The sequence below is a fragment of the Protopterus annectens genome, chromosome 11.part0 (assembly GCF_019279795.1).
Source record: "Protopterus annectens isolate FY-2018-M chromosome 11.part0, PAN1.0, whole genome shotgun sequence".
Lineage (NCBI taxonomy): Eukaryota > Metazoa > Chordata > Ceratodontiformes > Protopteridae > Protopterus > Protopterus annectens.
The window spans coordinates 38859800-38884873 of NC_056745.1; the positions used below are offsets into that span (position 1 = coordinate 38859800).

At 37.5% G+C, this 25074-nt stretch overlaps 1 protein-coding gene across 1 annotated transcript in view; it reads left to right on the plus strand.

The window, feature by feature from the left end:
* The window catches only part of NELL2 (neural EGFL like 2), a gene marked incomplete in the record, with an annotated part of 1888857 nt that overhangs the window by 635041 nt on the left and 1228742 nt on the right, over nt 1-25074 (plus strand). The window contains 1 exon segment of the mRNA XM_044087166.1: nt 4781-4872. Coding sequence (XP_043943101.1) covers nt 4781-4872 — 92 coding nt within the window.

Genomic DNA, 25074 nt, shown 5'->3' on the forward strand with positions numbered 1-25074 from the left:
CTATCAATGATTCCTCTCCTGTGACATATATTATCAGCTGATAACCTCTGTCACTAACTGCTGTTTAAAGAATTCACCCTGTATATTGCTTGACCAAAATTGCAGAGGCCTCCCACTTTTACAGTCAGCTATTGCAAAAGACTACTCTATTATTTGCACAAAACAGCACTTCGTTATTTTACTTTTGTACATCAGTAATCTGAGGCAGCTAAGATGGAGAAAGAGACACGAGTAAGCGAGTGTAAGAGAAAAAGGAAGATATTGTGTATTAAATAAGAAATAAATGCTGCTATAGTAAGCGTAAGAAGCTGGAAGTAGCGAATTATGTCATGCTGTATGAAGACCTATCAGTGTTGTGTGCATTATAAAATATAAGATATACAAATCACGTATTAAGGCTAACTTACCTTCCACACACCTGAATGACAGCACTACCGACCATCAAATGTGTACAAATTAGGCACATATGAACAGTAAGATGAATCTGTGTACATTACAAGCTGTTGTGTCAGTGAATGTTCACAAAATTGGGCATGCACGCTCATACCCCCTCACACACACACACACACACACACACACACACACACACACACACACACACAGACACAGACACACACACACACACACACACACACACACACAGACACACACACACACACACACACACACACACACACACAGACACACACACACACACACACACACACACACACACACACACACACACACACACACACACATACACACACACACACACACACACACACACACACACACACACTCACACACACACACACACACACACACACACACACACACACACACACACACACACACACACACACACACACACACACACACACACACACACACACACACACACACACACACACACACACACACACACACACACACACACACACACACACACACACACACACACACACACGCACACACACACACACACACACACACACACACACACACACACACACACACACACACACACACACACACACTGACATAACACTGATGCTGTTACACAAAAGATGCATGTGTGTCAGCAGTATCTCTAGTCGTACTGATACACCACAATCACACCTCTGTACTTCTGCATATAAAATGCAGTGTTATTTGAAATGTAGATATCTTTTAGTGAGTGCAAAAAAAACTTTCAAGAAAAGCACAGAGTATAAAAAACACTAGTAACCAAAGTAAACTGATTAAACCTAGATGCACCTGAGACACTTTTTATTTGCAATTTATGCTTTTAATAATGAAAGAAATTAATGACTAATTAAAGTTTCCCAAAACAAGGGATTTTTTGATCATAAACAGTTTGCTCACTACATATAGGAATGTAACATGATTTTCAGGGGAAATAGAGGGTGTCCTTTAGCATGCTATAAACTAACTTTTCATTTAATTTCCACATTTTGTGTTGTTGGTAGCTCAAGGAGTTCAGTTTGTGTATCTCGGGGAAAGTGTCCAGAGGTGAGCTGCCCCTAAAAATATGGATATTCTACCCTTGTTGACATCAGCCTTAAAGGCATGCTGGATGTAAAGCCCATATATGAACGGCATGCTTTTCTGAGCATTCAAATCAAGTTTCAGTAATTGGACAGAGGTGGATGCTCTGTAAATGTAGAAGAGGCTAAAGTTTGGGCATTTTGGTGTTTGGGCTTCTGGAATAGAGCAAAATAACATTAATGTGACCTTGTTTTGAATCTGATTTATTAATTTCATGGGACTATCCATCATCTGAACTCTGCCTAAATAACAGCCCTATCTACGGTGGCAGCAAATTTTTAGCCAGTACGCAGAAGCCTTGATGCAGACCTTCTTTGGCAAAGCAAGCAAGACTGTTGAGTAGCTTTATTTCAGTGCTGAACTATAGTAGGTCTTCCCTGGAATGACATCATCTGTTTATCCAACTGTTGAAGCTAATTATTTTTTTCTTTCTATCAGACATCATTCATGGAGAAGGAAGTCTGGCCTGTATTTGTGACTTGCATAGAGATTTCTGACATGTCTCTCTGCATATCCTTCAGTGTTTCAGTGCCACATTCTTCACTTGTGTATGGACCACCATCATTCCGTAGTCTTATTTGGCAGGAGAAAGAGCCTTAAGGTCCCTTTAGATATCAGAGAACCTGGTGCTTGAAAGACAACGTACTCTTAACATGTCTTAGTCCAACCTAATGAAAGGAAAATCTGTATGTATGACTGTAGGGTCACTGATCACTAAAACACTTTTTTGTAGTGTTGGTTATTAATCTTGCTTAATCTCTGTTGTAAGCATTACCAGAATATGATTATAGTGCTACATTTTTTGTTGAGACACAGTCTTTGTGGGTCTAGGAGGCTTTTGTCAAGCATCTTTGTTATAGCCTGAGTCTAAGACATTTTAGTGGATTTGTGTAGATTGTGAAAGTATGTGTTCCTCATGGTCCCTTTTTTGTGAGAGGAAGGATTACAATTTTGATGAAGTTTCTTTATATGTTGTATGTTATGCCTTTGCTGGATACCTAATAGGATAAAAATAATTTAAGGTGTTGCATGTGGGTTATAAACTCTTTCCTGAAGTATAAATCAGAAGATTCAAAGCATCATATCTTTTGATGATACATACTGTAATCTGTGACCTAAACTGATAATGTTCCATTATGCTTACATTTATCATTTTCTAGCTATAACAATAAGTATTTCCATTTGAAGTACTCAGAAGAAAAAGGATCTCCAAACTAGTTAAGTCATACAAACGAAAAGGATATTTATGGATTACATTTTAAAATATTTATGAGTTAAATTTTTATCAAAAGTTGTTTTGTGGATAAATTTTTATCAAAGTCTCAAATTTGATTTCTTCAGAATTTGCACTGACTGAAATTGCCTTATGGATGATAATCAATACCTTAGAATGTTCACAGATGAGTAAATTTAGGCTTAGATTTCACATTTTGCTTGGAGTTTGTATTAAGGTTTTTGTTTTTGCCAGGGTTAGAGGGATACGTAAGGAGTTTTTTTTTTGGTTTGCATCTGGGTATTATACATTTTTTTCTGACAAAGAAATACTGTGAGGAATTACACAAACACCTGTGTTTTGTATAGTTGTACTGAACTTCTGTTTTGACCAAAAGTTTTTCTGGTGGGGATTTTTGATCTAAAACCAATCATGTTGTTTTCAATGAAATATCATAGCACCAGGGCCTACTACAAGTGCTAATGTGCTAGTAGCTCATGCCATACTCACTCAAAAAGCAAACAAGCTAACTCCCTCTAGCTCAACCTCACTTAAAGTTTATTGCCACACCTTCTACAGCAAATAAAAATAACCAACCCTTAGTGACGGGAGTGATCTCCTTATCACATGCCATGTCAATTTTTTCATTGTTTGATGCAAAAAGTGTGTTGTTTTTGCAATTAATTTTGTTGATTAGCACCGCCCATTGAACATTTTCATGAAGCTGAAAACGTGTGACATGACATCATGAAAGACTGATCTCACAATGCTTCACTGCATATGTCATGGATAAACCATGATATTGCCAAGTTAAGTGTAGTAGCAGGGGATTCTTATATACACATAAGACAATTTTCCAGCTATGTCTCACAGGAAGAACAGCCTACAATGAAAATTAACTCATTTGCTGATCTTTTAATGAGACCATAATATAAATAAGTAGTTGTCCATCTAAAGAAGTTGCTTTCATTACCCACAACGCTTTGCTGGGATATGTAAATGACTGCTAATACTTTAGTTGGCATTATTTTGTGGGTGTGGTCATAAGGAAAACTGAGTCAATGGTAAAACTAAAACTGCAAAAAAAGTCATAATGTGTGTTTTATCTTCATACAACTTGCAGCTTTAACATAAGGAGTATATTCTAACAATGAAATTAATGGTATAACCTAACAAGAGCCCTAACTCTAATCTTAAAACTCCACCCAGTTTCAAATGTGAGTCATCACTCTGTTACACTAAAACTTCAACCCTCCTCCCTAGACCTAAATCCCTTCATCAAAACCTAATAAAAAAAACTCCTGTATCACTCCCTAAACCTGAGACTCCTTTCCAACTTCCTCACCCTAAAACTCCTCTACTGCTCCCTAAACCTAAAACTCCCCTACTGCTGCCTTACCCTAAAACTCCCCTACTGCTCCCTAACCCTAAAACTGCCCTATTGCTCCCTTACCCTAAAACTCCCCTTCTGCTCCCTAACCCTAAAACTCCCCTACTGCTCCTTCACCCTAAATCCCCTTTGTGATCACTGCTCTAGTCTACACTGTCACCGACCTACAAGTACTTCCCTCTGCCTGACACACTCACCTCACTCACACTCAAATAATGTGTTCAGGTAAGGTGCGATGGCTGCTTGCCTGAACTCCTATTCAGGTCTGAGTGCAAGCAACAGGTTACTCAAGATACAAGATGCTTCACTCCCTGTGGTCTCTGAGTGTCCGGAACTTAAGCCCTTGTACTACAACTAAGCTCTATCACATGCTGTTATATCTTAAGATAAAAAATACAAAAGGTATGTTGCTTTCATAACATTGTTAGCCTGCATAAGTCATACTCTGTGATACATGCATGGCACTTGTTTTAAGTCATAGTGTTTATCACAGGAACTGTGAACAACAAAGCAGATGGGCTTATTTTACTTCATTTGTTTCTGAATGTTACAGCATATGTTGTATCTTACCCAACAAATTAATTTGAAAAAATGTATTTAAAGCAATTTACCTCTGTATTTAAGCTATTTATTTATTTTATTTGCAGCCAAATGTGTGTCTGGACAAACTTACCTGCTGGATGGAGAGAAGATTGCATTACACATCAGTGCAGATGAGTGCATTGAACAGCAATGTCAGGTGTGTATATGGTATACATTGTAACACCGGATGGTATGTATACGTTGTAACACTGAATGGCATATATACATTTTAACACTGAATGGCATGTATACTTTGTAACACTGAATGGCACGTATACATTGTAACACTGAATGGCATATATACATTTAACACTGAATGGCACATATACATTGTAACACTGAAAGGCATATATACATTGTAACACTGAATGGAATATATACATTGTAACACTGAATGGCACGTATACATTGTAACACTGAATGGCACGTATACATTGTAACACTGAATGGCATGCTGGAGTACTGAAGATTCCCTTTTACAGACCTACAACCAGAGAAAATTCAGAACATGAGCTTCATGTTTAGACCAGCTATTATCTGGCATTTATGAATTTAGTAAAGTAGTAAGTAGTAAGTAAAACAAACACTGTTACAGCTGGTAAAGCTGCCAATGCAAACAAAACAAACTGCAAGGAAAACCTTCTGCAGACCAGCATGGCACCACGATACAACTGTTAAAACCACAAATTTATTGTGTAAAACTGTAAAATGCAGGAATAAAAATCGGTCCGATAAGCTCTTTCGGCTAATATAGCCTTCTTTAGATCATATGTGAATCCTGCAACAGATTCTATTTAAAACCCAGATACACAATCACAAATGTGGGGTGGACCACATATGCAAATGCAGACTCATAGTCTTAATATAGATTGGAAGCATAGCAGTCAACTGCAGTTCTAGAAATTAGTCAACAGACAGTAGTGAAGCATTCAGTGGTAACTTTCCTATTAGATAAGCTTCTTAGTTTTAACCAATTGTTTTCTTAGACCTGTGCTTCCAATCAATATTAAGACTATGAATCTGCATTTGCATATGTGGTCCACCCCACATTTGTGACTGGGTATGTTGTTGTGTCTTTCGGCTTATCCCGGTTAGGGTTTGCCACAGTGGAACTCCGGTCTGCTAATCTTTTGGTAGTGGATTTTTACGTGCCGAGTTACCAGCCCTGATGCCCAACCTTCAACGAAGGTACGCCCATTCATGCATGCCTTCACACAGAAGATGCTCTAGCTGAGAATCGAACGTGACAACGTCTTGCTGTGAAGTGACAATGCTACTGCAGCACCACTACCGCGGTCCCTCTGGGTTTTAAATAGAATCTGTAGCAGGATTCACATATGATCTGAAGAAGGCTATATCAGCCGGAAGCGCTTATCGGACCGATTTTTATTCATGCATTTTACAGTTTTACTCAATATATTTGTGGTTTTATCAGTTGCATCATGGTGCCCTGGTGGTCTGCCGAAGGTTTTCCTTGCATTTATGAATTTATGTTACTTTTTAAGTGTAAGAGAAAAGATGACACACGTACATACACATACACACATACACACGCACACACACACACACGCATACACACACACACACACACACACACACACACACACACACACACACACACACACGCACGCACACACACACACACACACACACACACACACACACACACACACACACACACACACACACACACGTGCATGCACAAGCAAACACATTAAATCAGTGTTATAAAAACTGGCATTGAAACCTTTATGGATATTCAGAAAGGAGTAACATTAGAGGTGTGCTACTCAACAAAATTGGGTATTTTTTAAACTTCCCTTGTTTCACGCAATTGGGCTAGATATGCATCTCATCTAAACTAAATGCTGTTGCACACACACACACACACACACACACACACACACACACACACACACACACACACACACACACACGCACACACGCACACACACACACACACACACACACACACACACACACACACACACACACACACACACACACACAGTATCATTTAGTTTTATTGCATATCTTTACCGCATTATGTTTAGAAAACTGCTAAGTGCCATCTTTCAGGAAATCAGCCATTCCTATGCCTTTTTATAAAAGAGGGAATCCCAATAAACCAGCTAAGAGGAGACTGATGACCATAACTAGTATTTTATTTATTATTAACTTAGTTAACCAGGGTAGAACACACCATTTTCCAATTCAGTTCATGTGTACATAATTCATAAAATTAAAACATCAAAGAATAGATTCTGCATACATAAAAGTAAAGTCAACAAACAATACACTGTAAAAGAAAATATGGTACAGCATACCATATAGGGGGTGTATATCACTTGATCAAAACACCAATTCAGCAAACACCTATTCAATGACCCCTTCTAAATTAGTGCCCTGGGAAAACATTTGAGGATTTCCTCATTTGATAAAAGGGTAGTTCACCAAATACAGGTCAACGAATATACATTCTCTGAATTGGTGTTAAATCAAGTAAAATAGATGCATATATAGAGTAGATATCAATGTGTTTAACATTTTCCAAGCAGTGGGTTTTGGCAGTGTGACAGCTGATTCAAACAGCAGTTGACTGTGCCTGGATGCTAGCTATGACAGCAAAATGTTTTATCGAAATTAATTTCTGATGGTCTAATGCACACCTTAGATACATATTAGTATGGTTTTATAAACGTTGATTCTTATGTCGTTAACATAACTCAGTTCTTTATCTAAGAGATTGAGAGGTATGAATATGGTCCGCACTGTTGCACTGTTTCAGTAGCTAAATTATTAAAACTGGGAAGAATTCAACAAATGCTCACCTGAAAGATCTCTTTTGTCAGTTATTTGCATATCATTGCTGTTTATAGAATCTTCTATGTTTATAGAATTAAGGTTTTACTTCCTTTTGTACAGAGTAAGAGAGGACAATCTTGTTCAAGGTTTAGGTGTTTACATGATGAGAAGTTGTCTGCCAATCTCAGTTTAGTTTTCACCTCTCACAGTTTTAACACCCAAAATAATAGATTATTACTGCATGTGGAAGAAGTATGCTTGTCCCCTAAGACTTTTTTTCCATATTAGGGTAGCTAGGCTATCAAATTATATTCTACCACTGGAGTTAAATAAGCTGCATCTCTTTTTTTCAACTTTCCATTCACTGTCTGCTAATCATTAAACCTTTGTTTGGTAGTTGGCCCTCTTTATCCCTTTTTGCTGAAATAATTATTCTTGTTTTATTTCCTACTATCCTACTATTTGTTGGTTTGTAATTTATTTTTATTTATTTTTGCTTACCTGTTAAGTGGGCTGAAATGAGAACTGTTTTTAGCTACAACAGTGCCAAAAAGAATTTACTGCAATTAATAACACTGCATGTGGAGACTAATTACACAATCCATTGATTGCAGCATATTCAGTACACAATCCATTGATTGCAGCATATTCAGTACACAATCCATTGATTGCAGTACATTCAGTACACAATCCATTGATTGCAGTACATTCAGTACACAATCCATTGATTGCAGTACATTCAGTACACAATCCATTGATTGCAGTACATTCAGTACACAATCCATTGATTGCAGTACATTCAGTACACAATCCATTGATTGCAGTACATTTAGTACATTGTAAACACTTGCTAGAATAAGGTTATATATTTGCACAGCCTAGTACTGAGACTAAAGCAGAAAAATGTACTTTAAATTCATACTAGGTAAAGAGCCACAATTTCCATTTTACGTAAAAGTTGATTTAAAAAAAAAGTCACCACCTAGGACAGGAATAAGGGAAGCAGCTGACAATGAATGTAGATGGGGATTAGATGAATCTGATTCATTTTCTCCTAGGATAAATGATTTTTTACCCATCTGTCGATCGGAAAGGTTGGCCAGCAAATCCAGACAAATAATGGATTCGGGGCAGCAACAGTAGAATTTTGTGGTGAAGGACAATCAGAAATTAGGATTACTGAATGGGACTTAATTTATTTTAATAATTATTAGGTATTTTGTTTGGAATAAAGTATTACTGTCGGTCGTGCTACGCCCATGGCTGGATTTTTACATACATATTTTCATTTTCGTATTGGGCTTTTAAGTAAAAGTTGTGTTAAAAACTGTAAGGTGAGTACATATTGGCACAAGGCAAAGACAGGTAACTAGACACTTTACATTAAACATTTAGATTGCTATACAGTTTCTCTGTGGAGTCCACTTTCCTCCCACATTCCAAAGACATACAGTAGGTGGATTGGACACATTAAATTGGCCTTAGGTAAGAGTGTGCATGTGAGTGTGGTATGGAAGAACTACCATGAAAGGGCTAGTGCTGTAAATCTTGGCTCTAGATGATTGTCACTGTTGAAGTGACACCCTGAACTTGTGCACAAATGGGAAAAAGGGGATGTGGATGGATGGATGGATGGATGGATGGATGGATGGATGGATGGATGGATGGATGGATGGATGGATGGGTGGACGGATGGACGGGCAGATGGACGGGCAGATGGATGGATGGATGGATGGATGGGTGGACGGATGGATGGATGGATGTATGGATGGATGAATGGATGGATGGATGGATGGATAGATGGATGGATGGAATAAGTTTAGTTTGAACTTAACACAATAACATTAATTTTAAGACATGCAGGATGCATGTTCAGGTAGCAAGTAATATTTTAGTAAAGCTTTCTCTCTGACAAGCAGTCTAAAACCAGATCTTATCCTTGGCCATGTGCCCTAAGAGAGGAAAGATGCATCTTTATTTGTAGTTTCTTAGCTATAGGAGGGCAGACAATAATCATGATGGAAAAGATTTAATATATGGAAAGGCTAATAATAAAGTTGCTTTGTCAAACGCTTGTAGCAAATTCATTAGATTTATAGTGAGGCATTGGTGTTCCCTGTGTCCTCACAGACAAATACATTGACAGATCTTATTCTGTATTATTTGTTGGATGGCCTTATGGGCATGGAATTGGAAGCTATTAAAGGAAGGAAATGTTTTGTTATGGTCATGAAGATATTTAACCCTGTGTCCGTTGTACCTTCACATGTTAGGAGATGTGGGATCTTACAGCATAATGCAGGTCAAAAGAGTACCTTTCTATTACTGATTTTAACATCGATAAGTGATAAGTCTATCCGGCTGCAACTTGTGTTTCAAGTTACCTTTGAGCTATAATTTTCCATCAGGAGCAGCCATGCAAAACTGACTATATTCTGAAGACTAAGCCTGTACCCCTAGTCCTTGTCAATGATCCAGGAATCACATGAAATCGTTCCTTGTAAAATAGCGCAGTAGTATCTTGTTTTTGTTTAGTAACAAATCCTTTTTTATGGACATATTATTCACATCAAACAGCAAATATTATCAATTACCTCACAGGAAGTTATCAGCGTCTTAAATATTATCCACATGAAATGGGCAAAGCACAAAGTGTTAAACATAATGTGCTAAATAACCTTTTTTTAAACCTAGTAAAGTGAAAAAATATGGGCTCTACCACATTCTACACTGGAAAAAAAAACTAGATCTGTTGCTATCACAGCCAAAGCAGAAGGCTTGTTAAGAGACTCCTTTAGGGCTGCAGCCATGATTAGATTGCTTGCAATATTTTGTTTGAGTAATAATGCCACCATAATAATTGTGCAAACAGTTTTCCGGGCTCAATTATGTCTGAGGCCTAATAGTGCAGTCCCAAAACTCTAATGTCAGGTGCAATTACAGGAAAACTTATATGAAGTCTGAAATTACTCTCAGGGAGCTCCTCTTCACTGAGATACAGTGATCCAAGAAATGTGGTATAGAGGATGCAACCCCCCTCCCCACATCAGGAAGTACAGGGGGGAATTACCTCTCCAAAACATGCTTTTAATATTTAACAGTAATTTTTGGACTTCACTGGTAAATGTGCAGATTTGTGATTCAGTTTTCAGAGTTGTGTGACTTGTATCACAGAGTTTGAGACTTTCAGTAGGGCAGCTTCAACAAAATTCCAGCCTATCATGGATTCATTCTTTGCATCACTTCCTACTCCATTCATTCACTCATTCATTCTCCAGTTACTCATGTATTGCCATTTAGGGCTGATGGAAACTTGAGCCTGTCCTGACACACACAAGGTAAGAGGCAGAGTCCATTCCTTGACATGATGCCAGCCCATCACAGGACACACATATATACCCTAAGTCATATATGACTCGCATAACTGAAGGCAATGTGGAAATCCAAAGTTTACCTATGACATATCCTGAGCATACGGAAGGAGAATGGATTACCCAGCAAAAGCCTATATATATATATATATATATCTATGTATATAGATATATAGATATAGATATATATGGGTCCCTCTCAGTTGATCGAGCTTTCAGAGACTCGAAATTCATATGGTCAAGACCATATGATCGAATTTTTGAAAACTCGAAGCTTTGGAATGGAGATCATACTACAGTGCGGATTGGGAAATTTACCTTTTTCCTTAATGTAGTGTGATCTTGGAGCTTGTATATATAATTTGCAGGGGGTGTGGGGGCAAAACTGTAAAAAAAGGTACATTTTTGTGTTTCTTTGCTTTTATTTTTGATATTCAAGTTTTCAGAAATATAATCATGTGGTTTCGACCATATTAATTTCGAGTTTCTGAAATCTTGATCATCTGACATAGACCTATATATATTATGTTATCATTGTGATGTCATGCTTGGGATATAGTCTTGCTCTTTCATGATCATGTTTTCTGTTCAGCTGACCAAACCATCTTTGTCTTCATCATCCTACCCAAAGCTACCCTGTCCTGTACTCTCCATAATCAATGACCTCATGCATTCATGATAGGGGTCATTTTATGTCTCTAAAGACAGTTTTACTGAAACTGCAGTCATTGAATAAACAACACTAAAAGCCACTTTTGTTCAGAAGATAATCACAAAATTAAATCTGCACTATCCCATTTGTTTTCTAATAAATTTTTATTTTAATGGTTTGGTTTGTTGGAATTTGTGCTTATATGTTTCATTTCTTGGTTTCTTTTGCAATTGTTTTTTTTTGTGCTTCAGTTTGTTTATTCTTTCACCATGATTGTGCAACCTCGGAGTTATATTTATATAACATAGTGAGAGAAGAACTTCCTGATATGGGCACAGCACAAAGTAGGTTTTCCCTACAAAAACGATGTTTTCTTTTTGTTGACCTTGCAATGAAATTATGTTTCAATGTAATTTTTCTAAGATAATGGTCACAAGAAATCATCAATGAAATGACATGATTTCTTCATGATGTACCAAGTCCATGTCTCAGCCTTTGTTGATAGCCCAGATTGTTGTAATTGCCCATTCACAATTTCTGTTCAGAGTATATAATCAAAGTAGCCACTCCATCAAGTATCAAAAAATAAATTACTTGAACTTTGATGGCTGGAGGGCTTCATGCTGACAGTTCTTTTTGTATCTCTGTTACACAATGCAAATATGTATTTTTCATGCTCCTTTTATACTTTGGAAAGGTAAGACACTGATATACAGCCAGCCTGATGATGTAAAGGGATGAGGCTGTGACTTTAACCCAAGTGAAATGAGTTTGATTTGCAGCTCAAGCATTTGCTGGTGCTAACAGAGAGGATGGACACACCTATTCTGGGGGAAGGGATTATAGCAGATGTCTGTCTGCTAGAGTCCTTGTGAGTGCTAGAAGTCATAAAATTCAAATAAGTACATAAATAAAATAAAACAATAAAAACAAAGGTCAACTACAAAAAAAAATCAAAAAAACAAAAAAACTCAAAAAAGGTTCTTTATGAAGTGGAAAAGACCCCTGAACCCTGCAATGTGGAGGGGGCTACTATTCCCTACAACACCCGCTACTTATGCATACCAACTGTGATAGCACAACAATGTGGAAAAGGGAAGCAACCTAAATCCTGTTGTGAGACGCACTCACAATAACTCAGATCCCACAATGTTAATTTTTCAACAAATTGAGAACTGAGCAAATTAGCCAGTCGATTCTCAGTTCAACAAAAACATGTTCACCAGAAATAAGGAAAACAAAATCATGTATCAGTAGATGTGTGTGTGTGTGTGTGTGTGTGTGTGTGTGTGTGTGTGTGTGTGTGTGTGTGTGTGTGTGTGTGTGTGTGTGTGTGTATGTGTGTGTGTCATAATGTATATAGGATACATTACATCAAAAAGTTGTTTCATTGACGTTGGGAAAAGATGTTATAGCTGATCACAAATCAGCTGAACAAATGGTACCATCTTTTCCTGAACAAGATCACTGTACACTAAGAAAAAGATAGTTTCTTTTCTTTTTTTTCTCAATGTTTTGTGGCGCAACAATTTGAATTTGATCATTTGTGGTACAGTGTTATGAAATTTTGATGAAATGTTATAGACTAAAATATATCTTAGTCTATCTACATACATGTATCTCTCTCTCTCTCTCTCTCTATATATATATATATATATATATATATATATATATATATATTAGTGGAAAGTAGCTATTTTAAATTTGCATAATATTGAACGTTGCTTTCTTTAGTTTTGCTGGCTTTGTCAGAGTCTGTATTCATGAGATTGCTGTATAGCAGGGAGTAGGAATTTCCCTTTTCCCAGCTTCAGTGTAATGTTGGAGCTGGTATATATAACTTGCAGGAGTCATGGGTGAGGGGCTGCTCCCCTGCTATGGGTGAGGGGCTGCTCCCCTGCTATGGGTGAGGGGGCTGCTCCCCTGCTATGGGTGAGGGGGCTGCTCCCCTGCTATGGGTGAGGGGCTGCTCCCCTGCTATGGGTGAGGGGGCTGCTCCCCTGCTTAAAGGACATTCATTTATTTATTTTTATATTTTTGCTTTCACTCTTTTTAGAGCAATATTTTTGCATTTGGGATTTTTTCTTTCAATGTTTGGGAATTCGAGCATTTCTATATATAATGTGTGTGTGTGTGTGTGTGTGTGTGTGTGTGTGTGTGTGTGTGTGTGTGTGTGTGTGTGTGTGTGTGCGTGTGTGTGTGCATGGATCTATATTACATCTTCAAACTCACTATTCATCAAACGCCTCTTTGTCAAACCCTATTTGTCAAATTTTCATCCACTGAATGATCATTTCAGTGAAACTTTTTAACTTTTTCCCATGGTTAGTAACCAGTGGGCCAACCTACCAACAGCAACAAAAACAGCATTTATAAAACCCACGCTGGTGGGGGATTACACTCCCCAAACCCCCTAAATAATATGTACCAACTCCAAGATTGCACTATAGTGGGGAAAAGGGCAAGTTCCCGATAATGGCCACCAGTTACTTACTGTGGAAAAAAGTTCACTGAAATGATTGTTCAATGGAGACTTAGACAAATAGGGTTCAAAGGGTTCAATGAAGAGTCATTCATCAAATACTAAGTTTGACGATGTAAAGTAAACCCATCTATATATATATCTTTAGATATCTATATCTGTATGCATACATATATATATATATATATATATATATATATATATATATATATATATATATATTGTTATTATAATACTGTTACATGTTTATGTTTATGTTTAAACAAAGAATTCTGGAAGGGAAGAGTAGAAGTTTTGGAAGTTGTTCTATAATTTTCAAATACTACAACAGATCTTAGCAGAGCTCTGAATGTGAATTGTACCACAGTCAGGTGATCAAATGTGATGTCATTCTATAGCCAGCACTGAGAGGATTGGACTCCCAGAGCAGCTTGTTTTCTTTACTTTTCTTTGGAACCTGATATAAAACTCTATGACAGTCAGTTGAGTTAGTTAGTTGAGTTGAGTTCAGATACTTGTTAAATTCAGTTTAGTTAGAAGGTCATCACCTTGTCTTGTTGAAGTAAGCATCTCAGCATCCTATTTTGCCATGCTGTATGAATTAAGTTAGCCAGGGAACAGTTATTCTTTAGACAGTCAGGAAATACAGTTAGATTAGATAAACAGTGTTTTTCTGCATCTGTTTGAATCTGTCCAACTGTATTATATTTATTTCTCCTGTGATTGAAGCTCTGGTGTTTATTATATTTAGATATTTATTGATATTATGTTTTCTATTTTATTATTTATTATTAATATTTTTATACCTTTTATTGTGGCTGGTCTTTCAGAAAAAAACTTTAATATCTTGAGAGCTCTTGTGGTTATTTTAGTGGCGCCTTGGCCACTCCAAAAAGCCTGGCTGCTTTGGTTACACTCTACAATTTATGTTATTAATTTTACTCAGTATAATTGGATACCCTTGTAAGAGTCTTAAAGTGGCTGACTGGTGTCAGCGAGATTACCATATAGTTTGGGCAGAAGGGGCATAGCTAGTAAATCTGTGCCAGCATTTCCCAGGAGTGTGTGTGTGTGTGTGTGTGTGTGTGTGTGTGTGTGTGTGTGTGTGTGTGTGTGTGTGTGTGTGTGTGTGTGTGTGTGTGTTTGTTAACAATCAAATACCCAGATGTGGGTGTGTCAGCTGCATAGAAATGGGACACAGTGCTCCAAAGTGAGTTTTGTTTGGGATCTGGAGAAACAGAGTCCAATCCCAGGTCAGAAACATGCTCTTGGGGGAAATTGTGCTTGGTGCAGAGAGATACATCTTAAAATCCTATGTAAATCCATTTCTGTTTTTAGTGACCATCTCTCACTGATGTCAGTGTTGAGAATTGAGGATCTTTGATTACTAACCTGGGATAAAGAGTGGCTGACACACACACACACACACACACACGCACACACGCACACACGCACACATGCACACACACACATATATGTGTGTGTGTGTGTGTGTGTGTGTGTGTGTGTGTGTGTAGGGAGAGAGAGAGAGAGATAGATGCATGTGTGTGTTTGTCTCATGAAATGCGAAATGCTTCAAAGAGTGAATCTATAAAGAGTGATCATTTCAGAGTGACTATAACATGATTGAAAACAAGAGAGAAAATGAATGACCCCCTGTTAATTACATATAAAAACTCCAAGATTGGGCAACAGTATGGTAAGGGCAAATTCACAGACCCAGCTATAAAGCCATGTCACATAGAAAGCAGCAGGCTAAAACAACACGCAAAAAAGAAAAGTTGTTTCACTTTTTTTTGTTTTAATTTCTAAATTAAACTGTACTTTACAGGGAATCTAACTCCAACTATTTTGTCCTGAGTTCCATTATTGTGCTGATCTAGCCCACTTATACTTTTTTGTGTTTGTGGTTTGTGAAAGAGGGAAGCCGTAGCTCTTGTTTAAAGTCGTAATGAATTTAATTGTGGATGCATTTTGCTTTACAGGTGTGTTTGTGTTAGGTATTTTCATCCCAATGTGTAGTATAAACAGAAACTTAAAGGAACAAGAATAACAATAGTTGCAATAACAATAATTAGAGTGTCAGTGGTTCAACAGGTAGCACACTTAACCTTGGTGTTGGAGGACTAGAAGGCTGTGGTTCTATTCCCACTCCAGGTGGTTGAACTGTTCAGACTGCTGTACAGCATTGAGGGTTGCTGCAGTTCTGATTATGTCATCCTACAGATGAGATATTAAACTGAGGTTCCATCTTCTTGAGTTGGTGGTAGCTTAGGTGGGTATAAAAGATTCAATGGCACATATTAAAAAGAGCACTGGAGGTTCCTTGATGCACTGCCAAATGTACCCTAGTTGTGGAAATATCACCTTCTTCTGACAAGAAACCAGTAGTCAAATGGCCTAACCAAGTCAAGAAAATATATATAAATAAATAAAAACAAAATCTGGAACAGGAATAAAAAGAGCTAGCACTTCTCCGAAATTGCATCCTGACTGTTAGGAGGTTCCTTACTACTTACTGTCTGATCTAAACTACTAGAGACTTTTATTTATATAAGTCAAAAAAAGATTTGTTCTGGAATACATCTTCCAACTGTAATTCAAATCCTTGACTGACAGTAAAAAAATGCAATTATAATTCAGAGAGTGCTGGTACTTTTTTTTGCATATTCTCACACTGTACAAGTTCTTATGACCTTATCTGTGCAGTCAGCAAACAAGGCTTTAGCTATTCTGGAACAACCCGGTCAAACTACAATATTCCTTTGTTTTTAATAAAACAGTGTTACAAGCCTTATCTAGCTTGCAGCATACAGTTGTTGTAAACATGTTTCTGGTCTGAAATACAGAAATCCATTTTAATGATTGTAATGTCTAAAATAATTCTACTAGAAAAAAAATATTTATATTTTTTAATATTTCAATAATATGCTCAATACCAACATGCCTGAGACCTGTTGTGAACACTGATGTGGGGCTCTTGGTTTATCGTTTTGCACAGAAATTAGGAGCTTTTTTTTTTGGTACTGGTTGTCTCTGCATTAATACAGCAATTTATAATTAGCAGGCCTATTCAGAAAGACAGATGTGTGGCAGTCAGTACTAACAACCTGCATTTTCTTATCTTGAAGTTGTATTTGGTGCTGTGATCTGAAAACAATGTATGATGAGGGTGAGGGTGAGTTTGATATGAAATGTATAAAAATGTGTTTGCACGATTTCTTATGGGGATAGCCTTTTCTCAATGTGGATAATTATATTTGTACAGGAAAAAGTAAAAAAGTATTGAAATTATTTGTTGAAGTAATATTTATGATGAACATGAGCACTATCAAATCCCCTGCCCCCACTCATGCATTTGGGCTGTGCATTGTATTTTATAGCAAGAACTAGAGAAGACGGCTAGCTCAAGGACTGTCTTTAAATGAAGAGATAACAAGAGCTAGATGGCTGTATGTTGCTGGTATGAAGTTGTCCTTTTGCTTAGGTTATTTTTCTGTATGTATGTGGTAGACATACGTCTTCTCACCTCAGTTTTTTTTCCTGTCATCTGTCTTTGTTTGTTTCTTCCTCACTGTTTGCTTTAAACTGACAATCTGAGTTCCTTGCACTCAGTTTTTTCTTATACATCAACCTTGTTGCAAAAAGCTGTGCTGTCCAACTTTAGGGCACCTTCCCCTTGATATGCTCTGTAACATCTCTCAGAGCTTCCATTATTTCTCCTCCTTTGAGTCATTCCCTTTTATACCAAAACACTGCTCACCGCACTTTGATGACTTGTCTGCCTCCCTTTGTTTTACATCATTCCTTTTTATTCCAAAACATTACTCACCACACTTCGATGACTTGTCTGCCTCCCTTTGTTTTACTATGTCTCACATTTTGCCCACTATTTTGAGTTAAACTCTCCCAGCATTAGGAATTCAAAGCTCATGTTTGCATCTTTCTTTGGCAATAAACATATCTGCTATCTTGTGACTAACTGCATAATTTTCCGAGTCTTGCCCAAATAATGTCCCATTGGATTTCCATGAAACACAGTTCTTTGTACAGCTTTTTCCTGCTGAACAAACTTAATTAAAACAGCCTGTGTTGCATTAATACAGCACCTCTCCACCTACCCCTTTATTGCAGCGGTTAAGTGAATGAAATCCATGTTATTAATGCACAAATAAAGGCATAATGGAAATAATTCATCCATATGTATACACTCACCCATGTCTCTCTCTCTCTCTCTCTCTCTCTCTCTCTCTCCCTCCGTTTCTCTTTTTCTTTCTCTCTCTCTCTCTCTATGCTCATACATATGTGCGAATGTATATTATGTCATTATGTCTCTGTACACACACACACACACACACACACACACACACACACACACACACACACACACACACACACACACACACACACACTATACCTCTCACCACTTAGAGCAAGAAATCTGGACAAATCCATAAATAAAACTGGGACAAAAGCTCAAAAATAGGGACAATTTTTAAATATTGCTCTTGCAAACTTAGAAAGTTAATAGAATAGCAGGTTTTATACTGGCATGCATTTTCTGAACGATATGAAATCTGAAACTCAAATGTCTGTCATTATTTTCAAACTTCAGTCTGTAATGATTTACCAGTAATTTGCCAGAAAAACATGTGTATGGAAAACTGATAGAAAATATGAGGCCAAAATCTGGACATTCTGTGGAAATCTGTACAGTTAGGCAGTATGACATACACATGCACACACACATTATTATCAGCATCATCAATCTACTTCTTGCCCATTTACTTCATAGAGTCAGGGTGTTGTGCCAGCTGTTGCCACCTCTTGTGATCCATTGCTACTCACCTAGCTACTTTGTCAGCCATGCCTGACTATTGCAGATCTTCTGTCACTCAGACAAGCCATCTCTTTGATGAATGTCATCATTTTGTCTTGCCTTCCTCCTGCCTCTCCCACATCCTCTTCTCCGAATTGTATTTTATTTTCTGTACATGTGCCCAAACCACTGTAATCTGTCCTGTGTGACCTTCTTTACATTTGGAGCTACTTTGGTTTCTGCTCTGATCATCTCATTTCTTCATCTTTCCCACATTGTACATCCTTCTAATCATCACAGGCACTTCATCTCCATCATTTCCAGCTTCCTCAGCTGCTCTGCCTTCACTGCCCAGGTTTCTGTACCATACAGTAGTACTGGTGTTTACTGCCCAGGTTTCTGTACCATACAGTAGTACTGGTGTTTACTGCCCAGGTTTCTGTACCATACAGCAGTACTGGTGTTTACTGCCCAGGTTTCTGTACCATACAGTAGTACTGGTCACACCAATCCTTTGTTCAACTACGTTTCAGCTGCTTTGACATGCTTTTGTCTTACATTACTTCTGAAACACTCAACAAGTGGGTCGCAGCCTCTCAGATTCTACCTTTGACCTCCTCATTCATACTTCACTTCTACTCAGCACTCCTCTCCCAGGTACTCTAAGCTGTTAATTTGTTCCACTATTTCCCATCTATCACAAATTTTAGTTTCTTCTAATTTCTCCCACTTACAGCCATTACAGCTGTCTTTTCTGTATTCAGTTTCATCCCATGTGCCTTCAGTTTTGTATTCCATTCCCCTGTCATTTGATGATGTTCCTGTTCAACCCACATCACATGCATGAACAGCATGTTATTCCACAGTATTATTTCATCACATGCATGAACATCATGTTATTACACAGTATTGTCTCATAACAAGCATGAACACACAGTATTATCTCATAACATGCATGAACAGTATGTTATTTCACAGTATTATCTCATCACATGCATGAACAGCAAGTTATTACACAGTATTATCTCATTACATGTATGAACAGCATGTTATTACACAGTATTATCTCACTGCATGCATGGACAGCATGTTATTACACAATATTATCTCATCACATGCATGAACAGCATGTTATTATACAGTATTATCTCGTCACATGCATGAACAGCATGGTATTACACAGTATTATCTCGTCACATGCATGAACAGCATGGTATTACACAGTATTATTTCATCACATGTATGAACAGCATGTTATTACACAGTATTATCTCATAACATGCATGAACAGCATGTTATTACACACTATCTCATCACATGCATGAATAGCATGTTATTACACAGTATTATCTCATCACATTCATGAACAGCATGTTATTACACGGTATTATCTCATCACATGCATGGACAGCATGTTATTACACACTATTATCTCATCACATGCATGAACAGCATGTTATTTATCTCATCACATATCACATGTATGAACAGCATGTTATTACACAGTATTATCTCATAACATGCATGAACAGCATGTTATTACACACTATCTCATCACATGCATGAATAGCATGTTATTACACAGTATTATCTCATCACATGCATGAACAGCATGTTATTACACAGTATTATGTCATCACATGCATGAACAGCATGTTATTACACAGTATTATCTCATCACATGCATGGACAGCATGTTATTACACACTATTATCTCGTCACATGCATGAACAGCATGTTATTTATCTCATCACATGCATGAACAGCATGTTATTACACAGTATTATTTCATCACATGCATGAACAGCATGTTATTACACAGTATTATCGCATCACATGTATGAACAGCATGTTATTACACAGTATTATCTCATCATATGTATGAACATTATGTTATTACACAGTATTTCATCACATGTATGAACAGCATGTTATTGCACACTATCTCATCACATGCATGAACAGCATGTTATTACACAGTGTTATCTCATCTCTTAATCTGCCCTGAACTTTATTTCTTTGCCACATTATATAACTCCATTTGTTTGTTTTGCCTTTCTTCTCAGATAATCCTTTAATGCAATGGCCAATCCATCTCCTTCCAATGAATATTTTTGCTCTTGTATTTGCAAGCATATTTGTAGATGCAGTTGATGACATCTGTTATGTCCTGCTCTCTGACCATTTTATATTTGCTAAATGCTATTCTGCAATTTCAAGCATTCAATTCACATTTTACAGTGAAATGCATTACATACTGATTTCTACTGCTGAAAACTGGATAAGGACACACTTGTAACTTATCATAGACCTAATACCATAAAATATGGAAAACCTCTGTATGTTGCAGTGTTAAACCTTGAAAATATCCAGCATGGCAGACACCCTGCAAATTGTGTTTAAAGCTGCAGATCAGCCTTATAATCTTTTCTTTCTGAAAGCCAAATACGTTATAAAACACCCAGCATTACAGAAAATCTGAGTGACCTTTGTAAATATTAATATTTTAAATTGTTTTAGAAGTTAAGCTGCTGCTGCCTTTTGTTAAACTAACTGCATGGTTTGGCCGATTACCTCATACATTGTCTTTCATTTTCACATTGCTAGAAATTAAGCATAGCGCCATTGTGGATTTGTGTAGGTTGCTTTGTGTAGTGGAAGTGATGGTAATTTAGAACAGTCAGCTTCAGGATTAACTGTCAACTGCCAAAACAAGCAGCAAAGATTTTAATGAGAATTATTTTCCTGGAAAGTGTCTTACTGCTACGTGCTTTCTGCTGCTAATGTCAAATGATGACTTTGCTTAAGCTTTAACTGTGTCCATGAATTAACAGACTAGACGGTCAATGGTGCATTCTTCAGTATAGGTCATGCCTGCAGACAAGGAGTAGAGTAACACGAAGAATAATATAATTAAAAATATTACTTCAACTGATATCCAGTCCCTCAGGTGGAGCTGTACACAGACAGAAAATACATTCCTAGCTGAAATAAAGTTTAGAAAATAACAGTAATAAGTAGGGCTACGTGGAGCAGCAGATCAGCACAGCTCAGATATTCATGGAAAGAAATTAACGAGGGAATGAAAAATGTGTAAAAGGATTCCTGAAAGGTCCTGTTTTTAGAAAGAAACATGATATGTTTATTGACTGACTCAGAACATTAGCTGCAAAGATAAAGACAATTATTTTTCTACAATGGAAAAATGATCAAACACTGTGCTTGCCTTGTAATATAAACGGGGGTAGCTTTGACTATGACCCAAATGACCCAAGGTCAGATAGTGACCTTGATACCAGAGGAGTAGGTATGTACAGGTAGGACTGAATTGTTAACATTTGCTTATCTATTTCTCAGGGAAGGATGTAACCCAGTCTGCTGTTGTTCTTTGACATTTGCATAGCTATTTTTAGGGGAAGGAGATAATCCAGTATGTTGTTGTACTTAGCCAAAACAGAGTCAGGAGAAAAGAAAAACAGAAAAGATCCAACATATACAGAATATTGCACTATGCATCAGAGGCAGATTGTAGTAAAAATGGAGACCTAGACAGAGTAATGTACCAGGACCCCCCCCCCCCCAAAGTCATTCCAGTCTCTCATTACTTTGCTTCCCCTTTAGTTACGATAAACACTGTTCAAAACTGTTAGTGCACACACTGTTGCTTAAAGAGATGCAGATTTAAATTTAAAACTTTTATTTAAAATTTTATAGCACAAACGTTGATGACCGTTTGTTAAACAAAGCAGTTGCAAACTGATAACAGACTTAAGCATGACCAATTCTCTTTCCTTGAAACTCATTGTTATTGAAAAAGCATTGAAAATCACATTCTTTGAAAAAATGTCTGGCTAGTGATAGATTAAGTGCACTGTGGTCACCAGGCTGTTTTCAAACTATGGGCCCCTGCATATATTTATAGGACCATGCATAAATGCATGTTTTTTGATTCACCTCCTTGATTGTTTTAAATTATATACATCTGCAGTGAAATAAAATGAACAAATAATGACATTAGTACCAATTTCAAAACGGGTTTATATTAAATCACCGAATGCTTTAAAAAGTGAATGGTGAATGATCGACCCTATGTAAGCGAAAGCTTACAATGTCGAAGTTTCAGAACAACAATTTTTTTCCAAGTGAAAAAAAAATCACTGTTCCAACAAAATAAAATAAAATAAAACTGAATTTCAAGCAATACATTAAGTTGGGGGCTTCGCCCCCACATCCCCCCTACTTAAATATACCAACTCCAAGATCCCACTACAGTGCTGAAAATGGCAAAGTACCGAAGCGGCCAAGCAAATTCTTTCCCAGGGAAAGAATTTGCTTAATAGCCGCTTCAATATTTTGCATTTTCAGCCTTTTCAGTTCGACTAAGATGCATTCAAAAGAATGCGTCTTCAGTCTTCTAATATAGATCCTTTCAAAACATATTAAGCCAGAAAGGCCACTCAAACTGCTGTCATTATAATCCACCAAAATATGTACTCAATAATTATGGTCACTAAATTGACTGAGAACATGTCACATGTCTGACTGGGATATAAAAATGGCCACAGTAAACTATTCCAATTTGCTTTACATAAATGCAGACTAGCACTGTAAAGATAGATTAATGGCTTTTTAACTTTATCAGCTCAGCTGGGTCAGTCATTTTTATTTCCTCAAACCCAGCAAATATAGTTACATTGTTGAGTGAATCCTTCTCTGATATTTGTGTCACAAAATTAAAAAAACAAGATTGTCAGAAGTCACATATTTCAAATTTGCTTCACAAAAATACACTAGCTAAATACCCCTACTTAATTCATAAGACACTCATACTAATCCTGCAAAGCCAAATAACTTTTTAAAAATGATCAGTTAAGCCCATAACGTACGATCATCCACAGAGACCACCCCCACCAGCAGTTACAGTCACTTTGTTAACAGTGTATAGTTGATAGTGTACACATGCCTTTTTGTTATGAAGAAGTAAATAATCAGATAAAAGATTAGGTACTTCCATTCACAGAGAGTTCCCCAGTGCAGTTAGTCACTTTGTTGATGGTTACACCCCTTATTGCTAAGCAGACATAGATTACATGTTCTTTACTGGTAGCTTTGGATGAGCTGCATTAATCTATATAAAGATCACTAGCATCATACCATAAGATCCAGCTAGAAGAGGAGCTGGCTCAACGAGTACCCAGTGCTGGTACCATGAACCAGCAACCCTCACTCTCAGCTCTTCGAGTGTAGTTCAGAACATGTTGTAAGCACTAAATAAGCCATAAATTACTATAGCACTCAACTTTCTTCACTTGTCTAGAGGAAAACAGTTTTAGTACTTAATAAATAAGCACCTATCCAGGCATGTCTAAGGGTCAGCTCCCGTTTTTTTCTTTTGTCTACCTGATGAATCTGGGTACCTCCCTGGACTACATGAAAAGAGACATGGAGGAGTTGTCCGATCTTGTAGCCCAGGCAGGTATGACCCTAGCCATGAGTAGTATCCTGCCATCACCCAGAATTATACCACAGTACAAGGACAAAATGACTGACTTCAGCAATTGGCTAAGCTTCTGGTGTCATTCAAAGGGAATCCAGTATCTGTCTGCCTGGGATGACATGATCGACAGACCAATGCTTTACCAGAGATGGCCCGCACCTGTTGCCCTTAGGATTCCAGATACTGGCTAAGGCTCTTGCCACCCCTATGGTGTCTTTTTTAGGCAAGGTTCAAATGACAAATTCACCACCATAACAGGTACAAGCAAGCAAAATCTGAGGGTAATGCTACTCAATGCTAGAAGTCTAAACCTCAAAATGTACTCACTCAAGGCACTCTTTAAAGTGGAGAACATCGACATCTGTGCAGTGACAGAGACCTGTTTCAAGGGTCCAGAGAGCACCCCTGCATTACCAGGCTATAATTCATACCACACCTTTCGGCCACCTAACCTGGACCAAAACATTAAAGGTGAAGGTGTGACCATATTCATTAAGGATATACATACCACCAGGCTAGTTTCCCAGCATAATGCATCAGAGATTAGCCAATTGTAACTAACTTTGGGCAAGACCGCAATCCAAATTGTAACTTGCTACAGATCCCCTACAATGCCCCAGGATTCCCACTCCTCATTTCTTGATACACTGGAAAATATTAGGGTACAGCCCAACACCCTAATAATGGGCAATTTCAACTACCCCACTGTTAACTGGGAAAACTTCTCATGTAC